Here is a 10,088-nt window from a genome sequence, read left to right as displayed (position 1 = left end):
AAGAGAAGGAGGGAGGGAGGGAAGGAAGGAAGGAAGGAAGGAAGGAAGGAAGGAAGGAAGGAAGGAAGGAAGGAAGGAAGGAAGGAAGGAAGGAAGGAGGAAGGAAGAAATTTCAAAGACCCCAAAACCCAGGCAACAAAAGAAACAACTGGGATTATATCAAACTAAGAAACTTCTGAACACAAAGAAAGCAATAATAAAACAAGATAACCCTCAGAATGGGTGATAACATCTGCAAGCTATTCAAATGGCAAAGGATTTAATAATCAGATTCTGTAAGAAACTGAAAAAAATTAACAATAATAAGTAATGAAGAGCCGGGCACCGATGGCTCACGCCTGTAATCCTAGCTCCTTGGGAGGCTGAGATCTGAGGATCGTGCTTCAAAGCCAGCCTGGGCAGGGAAGTCCATGAGACTCTTATCTCCAATAAGCCACTAAAAAACTGGTAGCGGCACTGTGGCTCAAGCAGTAGAAAGCTTGTCTTGAGCTGAAGAGTGCAGAGACAGAGCCCAAGCTCAGAGTTCAAGCCCCAAGACCAAAAAAAAAAAAGTAATGAATGGTGGATATGGATGGAATTGGGAAAGACAGAAGAAAACAATGGAAACAGTGATCAAGATGCATTATACTGATAATCTGACTTAAACTGAAACCCCTTAGGTTTAACTAATTACAATAAAAAAGAAATCCAATTAAAAACAGACAAATGATATAAAGGTACATTTCTCTGAAGAACAAGTACATGAGAAATTTTATCTTTAGCCATCAGTAAACTACAACACAAAACCAAAATTCTATGAGATATCATTTCAGCTTGACAACGCCCCCCCCCAAAAAAAAAGCTGGCTAGCAAAGATGTAGAGAATAGGGAAGATATTTTCTGTTAGAAATTTTATAGGGAACATTTATATAGAACATTTTAATCACTTTTTTTGCACTCACATTGAGTCAATATTTACTTTTTTTTTTCCCTGAAAGGACACTCAATAATTTGAACCCAATACCAATGTCCCCCCATTTTCTCCTCGGCTTGTATACTGAATTTTGTTTTTCACTATAAAAGCATACGCAGATGGTATGCCACAGGTTCTCTACTGTATTATTACTGTACATTTGCTTGTTCTTCTTACAACTATGCCTATTTATCCTCATTCGATAGCTTTTTCTACTTGTTTTAAATAATAGGCATTTCTTTTCCTAGCTTCCTAAGAGCACTAATGTCTGAACTGTCTTTTCTTCTAACATACATACAGAGCTATATATTTCCTTATTTTTATAAAGAAATAATTTTATAAGGCCAAAGTTATGTTGAACAGGTGTCAGTGGCTCATACCTGTAATCCTAGCTTCTCAAGAGGCTGAACTCTGAGGATCACAGTTCAAAGCTAGCCTAGGCAGGAAAACCAGAAGTGGAACTGTGGCTCAAAGTGGTAGAGTTGCTAGCCTTGAGCCAAAGAGCTCAGGGACAGTCCCCAGGCCCAGGCAAAAACACACCGACACACATACACTCTATGCTGTCTTCTACAAACTTTGTTTTATGTTTTATTTATTAATGCTTAGTTCAAAATTACCTCTAATTCCCATATGTGATCATTTACAAATGTGCTACATAATTTTATAATTTCAGAAACTTTAGGTTATCTTTTAATTTGTATTTTCATCCAACTGTGTAATATACTACATATGACTTCAATCCTTTGAAACTTACTGAGATTTAGATTGTGGCTAGAAAAACGGTGCATTTCCTAAACATTACAAAATCTACAATGTGTGGTAGTTTGGTAGTTCTACAGCTATGCCAATTTTATTAGCTTTGTAAATCTTGTATAACTTTACTGACATATAATTGTTTCATCAATTACTAAAAACTTTTAAAAGTTCCAACTATATCTGACAATTCTACTTTGCCTAGTCATTCCATTTTTAATTTTGAATCTATTTTATTAGTTATACATAATTGAAGTGTTTTGAAACATCATAACTAAGTAATACTTCTTGTGCAAACTCCATTTCATTATCAATTTATCAGCTTTCTTTTGGCTAATACTTATGTGGAATGTCTATTTTCCGTATTTTACTTAGGATTTTAGGCTATTTACCGATGTTTTTCCTGTTCCATTGATTCTCCTCCCCTTTGTGCCTTTAACTGAGTCTATTCTATTCCTTTTATTTAGTCTCTATTATAGATTTTTTTTCAAAATTCTTCCAGTAGCTACTCTAGAGATAGCAGGAAATATATGATATATATATTAATTTATCTTAATTTAGCATTACTTCCTAAATTGTGAATCTTTAACAGTTTAACCTACTATACACTTTTATCATCTTAATGTGCTGTGACATATTTTCATGTTACATTTCATAAACCTCTTAAAACATAAGAACTGTTTTAGACAGCCAAAGCTGTATTTTACACTTATATTTATTTATTTATTTATATTTTGGGTCCGGTCATGGGCCTGAACTCTGGGCCTGGGTGCTATCCCTCAGCTCTTCAATTCAAGGCTAGCGCTCTACCACTTGAGCCACGGCGCCACTTCCGGCTTTTTTCTTTTTGTTTATGTGGTACTGAGGAATCGAACCCAGGGCCTCAGGCATGCAAGGCAAGCGCTCTACCACTGAGCCACCTTCCCAGCCCTACACTTACATTTATACATTTATCTTTTGCAATGATCCCTTTGCCTTTGGTAATTCTATATTTCTATCAAGAATAACTTTCCTTTCACTTAAAGGTATTTTTCAGTACTTTTTGTATTTTTTTTTAGCTTTGTTATATGAAACCTAAGATATTTCATTTTTATTTTTGAAATTTTTGTTGATCGTAGAATTATAAATGGCAAGGTTTTATTGTTTTTCTTTATTCCTTTAGTAGCACTTCCACAATTTAAGCTGTGTCCAGTGGTGCACGCCAGTAATCCCAGCAACTCAACAGGAAGAAAGCATCTACGGTCAGTGTTATTACTGTTCCTTTTCATACTACCATTTTGGTGCTTGGCTTTCAGCTATATGACTACACAGTATCAAGGGTGCTTTACACTGAATTAATCCACTTGCAGTTTGCTGGGATCTCTGAGTTTGGGTTGATGTGCTTCAGTTTTGAAAATTCTCAACCATTATCTGCAAGTGCTTATTCCTCGTTCTTTCCTATAGCAACTCCAATATACCCGTATTATGAGAATAAATAAAATCTTAGAAATAAGTGCTGCCATTTTCCAAGGATGTTAAATGATTATCAATGGTTTTCATTAAAAGAAAAGAAGCTCCTAGTATTCCTAATAATTAAGATGCAGAGTCAAGATACTTACTGATATAGTAAGAGTTTCACTCTTGTGGTCAAAATTCATTTTTCCACAATAGGCCCGCTGAGATAATAAGTTGTCAAAGTATAATTTGCATCTTAAAGTCAAACACCTTGAAATAAGAAATTAGGCACATTAAGAAAGATACATGTCTGGCAAAGCTTAAGCACAGAGAACCAGGCTGAAACGTTGACACTGGCTGTCTACTTACATGTAGGTTTAAGGTGATTTTCCCCACTTTTATATTCATTTCCCCCCCCCAGATTCTAACCAGTTTGCTTTTGTAATGAATACCTATAAAAATGAATAAATCTATCATCCCATATTTAATATGCTCATTACACCTGTCAGCAGACATAAATGTACAAATCATTCAACTAATGTATATATAAGGCAATGCTTCCCAAATACATAAGACATAAATTGTATCCTTAGTATAAATAAGTATATTAAGATAAATAAAACTGCCTGTTGATATGCCTGTCTCCTCCCAACATCACAGCAGCACAAAGGAGAAGGGAAATCTCTTGATCTTAACTGTAGCTCATGCATTGCTTGACACAATACAAACCTCCTCTCATCCATTACTGTAGATTAGATGACACTTTCATAAGAATGTTTCCTTCTTCCTCAATTTTTTTTTTTTTTGGCCAGTCATGGGGTTTGAACTCTGGGCCTGCGTGCTGTCCCTCAGCTCTTCAGCTCAAGCTAGCGCTCTACCACTTGAGCCACAGCGCCACTTCTGGATTTTTTCTGCTTATGTGGTGCTGAGGAATCGAACCCAGGGCCTCATGCATGCAAGGCAAGCGCTCTACCACTGAGCCACCTTCCCAGCCCTCTTCCTCAATTTTTAATTTACTAATCTACCATTCAATTTTAGGGTGGAGTTAAAGACCCTTATTTTATCCACTGAATCCATTTTAAACTTATCCCTACCATTCATTATTATTCTCATTCTGTCAACAACTAGATAAAAAGTATTAAAGTTTTCAGACTCTGGGTGTCAGGTAGCACAGGCAGCTCTAGTCAAAGATTCCTGAATGACTTTGGGCACACACTGAGCCATGTGGATGTGCCCCATTACTTCTCACAGAAAGAGTAAAGAGAGTAGATAGTAAGTGTTGGATAGAGCTTGAATTCTGGGGAGCAAAACATCATAGGGGAGATACGATGGGAGAACTGCAGAGGATCCACTAAGGTCCTGCTCCCAGGCTGGAGCTCAGCACTGATCAGTTACATGAGGAAAGAAACATAAGAAAGAAAAGCACCATGGAAGCTCACACAGACCCAAAGAGTTCAGTTCCACAGGCTAGAGTGAAAATCTCCCACTTCACAATGGGTGAATATAGTACTCAGCAGAGTACTATATCTCAGAGTTAGAGTACAATTAATCCTCCCTGACAAAGCTGAGTAGCAGCCTAAAAGGATAAAATTCATTTTTAATTCAAGTTGTAATAATGTACCTATAAAAATGGAGAACAACTTTCAATGTTTCCAGCAAAATAATGATCAATGTCAGGACCCTGACTGCATCATAATACATTGCATACAGGTACCCTTTAAGACAATTGCTATGTGTCGGTTAGAAACAAAAATCATATTCAAAAGAAAACCCAGCAACTAAAAACATGGATTTCAAAGTTGACCTATAGCGTAGTTCAGGAATATTGCCAAACACATTTATTTTTATAGTTTTCTTTAAAGGTCCCCACATAAACTACAGGTAGGTATATTTACATTTTTATACTTATTTCTACAGTCTTAAGATTATAGAATTTTAGGTATAGTTTTTAAAAAGCATGTTATTAGTGCAGTACCTTTGGGGAAAATAAGCAAGTAAACCAACTAGTACTGCCTTGGATTGAGTATTTATATAATTATCCTTCCTTATGAATTGTCCTTTTGTTTTAATCTCACTTATGATACTAATTAGAGTCAATTTACCAAAGAATTTATGCATCTTTTGATATGTTATTAGTGTTTGGTTTCCTCAGTCTTAAAATCACCTATTCAACCAAGTACCTACTATATTTTGTACCAAGTACCTACTATATTTCATAAAAAGTCATAACAAAATGCTGAAACAAGGGCACAGGATGACCTATTGCAACAATGATGCTCACGGGACAGTATATTGGAAATGAACTTTATTTACAACTTCGGGCCGGGGTGGGGGTGAGGAGTGTGGGAAGAGGGGGAGGGAAGGGATAGTGGGACAACAACAAGGAAAGGGGTAATAATGATCCACAAGTAATGTACTCATTGCCTTACTCATGTAACTGTAACCCCTCTGTACAGCATCTTTACAATAAAATTTAAAAAAAAAGAAACACTGGAGATACAGCAGTAAATAAGAACTTCTATATTTATGCAGCTACATCATTCTAACAGATCATGGAAATCAACTGAGATACTGCCCTAAGAGAGCACTCCTAAACTTCCATATCCTATAAGAACATGGAATGTAAAAGGGGAAAACAGGATATTTCAGAATTAGGAGTTTCTAATAAAAATAACCTATTAAATTAGAAAAAGCATGTAAAAGCTAAACAGAAAAGAGTACTAGTAGCCATGCACCACATCTGTAATCCAAACTACTCAGGAGGCTAAGATCTGAAGATCTCATCTTGAAGCCAGCCCAGGCAGAAAAGTCTATGAGACTCTTATCTCCAATTAACCAGAAAATAAACCAGTAGAATAAGTATGGCTCAAGTCTTGGTCAGAAAGCTAGAGAGCACCTAGTCACTGAGTTCAAGATCCAGTACCATCATCCCTCAAGAGGTATCTAGCAGAATGGAAAAACTGGTTTAAGTTTGCTTAATAGGTACTTTTGATCAGAATTCTGAGTATAGAATCCTAAATACTAAAATCAAAGCACAATCATAACTGCTGTAACTGAACTGTGTAAAACTCATTTAGCTCAATTTTATTATTTGTAAAGGTAATGTAAAATCTAAAAAAATATAGTAATATGTTTAATATACTTACCTTCTAAATTGCTGATATGTTTTGAATCTATGGATCATTATTTCTTCTAGTAATTTAATAAATCTTCTTAAAGTCCTTACTTTATTATCCAGATCAAGATAGTTTTCTCTTGCTTCCTGGTACTGCCTAATTAATATGAACAAAATATTCAGTGAATAAATGTCATGGATACACAGTAAGTAGAAAATTTAAATATTTTACAGAGACAAAAAAGATGCCATCAGCAGCTGATTTCATAAATTTGAGGCCAAAATATATTTTCAGAATGGACTCATGATACAGAATCAGACAATGCCATAACTGAATAGGAAAAAACCCAGTCCATGCCATACAGACGGAAGAAAGAGAAAGTGAGTAGGTGTGGCCCATAAATGGCAGGTGTTAAAGAGAAAACAGCAACTATACATCTTCTAAAACTGCGGGGGTCACATGGTAAGAAAGGCGTTCAACAATACAACCCCTAATTCCTCAACAAACAAGAAATGGACAGACAAGTCATGGCAACTCAGAAGTACCAATATAGAAGCCATCCACTGACACTACAGCACATGACAAAGAGATCCAATCCTGACTAAGTATGAAAGGCAACTTTGGATCAGGCTTAAATAGTAACTCCTTTCATCCTCCTTCAAATAACAGTTCAAGAAAATCTAGTTGATTAAGAAATAAGTTACAAGGCGACACAATTATGGCATTCATTTTAAATCAGTTTTTGGTAGAAAATTTTTTTTTTAAAAGTGAATGCTAAACCTGGCAGTGGCAATGAAACAGAAAAGTTACCATTTTTGCAACTAGCAAACTAAAGATTGGGTCCTGGAAGAATAAAACACAAACCTAGTACAACTGTATGATGAAAAGCAGGATATTAGCAGTCCTGCAAAGTGTCTCTCTCTAAAGAATGCTTGAGCAAGTTTCAAGGGGAAATATAGTGAAACATATAATGAAGAAACCAAATACCTTTACTGGACAGTCAAAATTTACATCACCAGTAAAGGTGGGAGACAAATGTGCTTCTGGATGTGACACTCAGAGAAGCATCATCATTTATTGTAAGATCCTGACCAAGAATGAAACAGTAATCTCCTTAACAGGAAATATCAGGTAAACCCAAACAGTACTCTGCAAAGTAATATGACAATTAAATGAAATATATGATCTCAGACACTAAGAAACCATAACATTGGAGTCTGACTGGATTTTATCAGTTAAAATGTCCTACATTTTTATATTGTGGTTACAAAAGAGGATGTTCTAGTTCTTAAAACATATCTTAAATGTAAGAACAGGTATAGGGTCATGGTATATACAACATGCTAGTGCAGAAATATTTTTAAGTGTATGTATACAAGTCTATATGCACACTAAAATACACCCCCTTTCAACAACGCTTGTATTGCTATAAAACTTGTGTTTTGTAATAATGTAATATATATTAATGTCAACTGAATCAAAATAATTTCTGCATCCCATACTTTATTAGTTTTGTACAGGGAAATTCACTAGAACTGCACAGTTGAGGACCAATTGCTTCTTATTCTTACTATTACATGTTTTACAATTGATTAAAACAGAATTAGCATTTGATCTTCCTAACAGCCTTCTAAGGTATAATAATTATATTCATTTTGTAAAAGGAAATTAAAGGTTCAGGAGATAGGTAATAGAGCTACTCTTTCTTTAGAATCTGCTCAAATTCTATTGAAGTTTGTTTTTAACCACTGACTTACACTAGATCTTAAAGTGGCTTTTAATTGTTTCACTTGTATTTCTAGTAAAGCTGAATATTTTTTTTTTTTTTTTTTTTTTTTGTCGGTCGTGGGGCTTGAACTCTGGGCCTGGGCGCTGTCTCTCAGCTCTTCAGAGGCAAGCGCTCTACCACTTGAGCTACAGCGCCACTTCCGGTTTTCTGGTGGTTTATTGGAGATAGGAGTCTCACGGTCTTTCCTGCCCGGGCTGGCTTTGAACCGCGATCCTCAGATCTCAGCCTCCTGAGTAGCTAGGATTACAGGCGTGAGCCACCAGTGCCCGGCATTAAAGCTGAATATTTTGTCTATATTTTACCACATTTACAAAGTAGCTCTAACTATCGACAACAGTAGCACTTCATCCAACTTAAAGATTTACGTATAATTTTCAGGTCTTAATAATATGCAGAAGATACAATAATGTAGAAAAACTACAAGCCACTTACTTCATTATTTCCTCTCGATCTCCATGGCTAGCATGTTCAGCCTGTATCTTTTGTCTTAATCTATTAATTTCTTTATCTAGAATTGATGCCGATTTTTTTACTTCGATCCGCTCTGGGCAAATCTGTCTTGCTTGTGACATTTTCTCCTGAGAAAAAGATATTTAATATCTCTCAACTCTTTTTTGATATGACAATTTATCATTCAACTTGTGCCAAACAGGTTTTTTAAAATTTTTGGTGGTATGAGGTTTTCATGCTTGCTAGAGAGATGCTCTTCTGTTAGAGCTACATCTTCATCTCTACAACTTGTGCAAAAATATGCAAACTAAAATGATGGACTGAAAATTTCAATTCTAACATAAAATTCTGTACTTTAGTTACATGTAACATAAGTGTTAAGCATCTAAGCTTTATAACTGAGGACACAATCCATAGCCATTATAAATCTTTAAGACAAAAATTCCATTGATGTGTACAATTTTAGTTATTTCTAACATCTCTAAACTTCATATCAAAACAAATTTAAAGTGGTAGACAGAAAAGCCTTGGCCCCCAGTGTGCTGAGACTGGATATAGCTTTAGGGATGGACTCTGAACACATCAATGGATTGAAAACACAAACTATCACGTTTAAAAATAATGAAGAAATGCAAAGCATTTTCACATACAGTGTCTCATTTTATATTCAAAATATGTACAGTGTTTTTAAACAAGAGAATAGACTACAAAGTTCCAATTTATTTTCCTTAAGATGTACAAAAGCCATGCTGGAATCTACCTCCTCTACTTATAAAACTGCTTTGATTCATTCTAAACACAGGACCTTGCTTATCAAGAAGCATGACTGGTAGTAAATCAGATTCCACCCCATATCCCATTTACTGGGAAAAAGGGATGTCTTTTTCTGACACAAAGTAGCTACCCACTTGCCAAGCCAGACATTTATGGAGCCATGTATGTGACTACCACAATCACTGAGAAGCAACATGGGACAGTTTGGCCTGGTTAAATCTTTACCTTTCAAGAGATCCTAAGTCTCTTCTTCCTCTGACTCATCTGAACAATTATTTTATGGGGAACAGAAATTCAGACAGTGTGTCTGTTTCTGGGAACATGAGAAAACGCACTTTAATAATAATCATGACTAAAGTTGTAAACAAAATAAATTACAAGGAAAAGAAAACAATGGATAACCTCTAGCTCCTTTTCTTTCAGGTCAAGTTCCCGTTTCTTTTTATTTAAAGTATTCAAGTGTTCTTTCTGTTTATCTTCATAATGCCGTTTCCCTCGTTTTTGGTTATCCACTTCAGAATCAGCAAGGTCTAATTCATCCTGTTTGAATAAAGCAAAAAATAATCTTGGAAGAAAGTGTTACTGTATTTAAAGTAGGTGCTAACCACCTGTAATCCTAACTACTCAGAGGCAGAGATTCAAAAGTACAATGTTTGAAACCAGCTTAGAAAGAAAGTCCAAGGGATTTCATCTTCAACTAACCAGCAAAATGCAACTGGGGGAATGGCTCAAGCAGTACAGCTGCAGCTCTGAGCAAGCAAGATAAGGGAGAGTACAAGGCCCTGAGTTCAAGCCCCGGCGCACACACACATTGTTTTTT

The 10,088-nt window shown here is 35.7% G+C and overlaps 1 protein-coding gene across 4 annotated transcripts in view; it reads right to left on the bottom strand.

Moving 5' to 3' along the window:
• The window catches only part of Smc6 (structural maintenance of chromosomes 6), a 101,514-nt gene that overhangs the window by 6,169 nt on the left and 85,257 nt on the right, over positions 1-10,088 (bottom strand). For all 4 annotated transcript variants that reach the window (XM_013013637.1, XM_013013638.1, XM_013013639.1 and 1 more), the window contains 4 exons: positions 9,671-9,808; positions 8,477-8,622; positions 6,286-6,411; positions 3,304-3,409 (listed from right to left, as the gene is read on the bottom strand). In XM_013013637.1, coding sequence (XP_012869091.1) covers positions 3,304-3,409; positions 6,286-6,411; positions 8,477-8,622; positions 9,671-9,808 — 516 coding nt within the window. The remainder of the gene's footprint in view (positions 1-3,303; positions 3,410-6,285; positions 6,412-8,476; positions 8,623-9,670; positions 9,809-10,088) is intronic.

The sequence above is a fragment of the Dipodomys ordii genome, unplaced genomic scaffold (assembly GCF_000151885.1).
Source record: "Dipodomys ordii isolate 6190 unplaced genomic scaffold, Dord_2.0 Scaffold20, whole genome shotgun sequence".
Taxonomy (NCBI): Eukaryota; Metazoa; Chordata; class Mammalia; order Rodentia; family Heteromyidae; genus Dipodomys; species Dipodomys ordii.
Note: the sequence above shows the minus strand (reverse complement) of the source record. Positions and strands in the feature narration are given on the sequence as shown.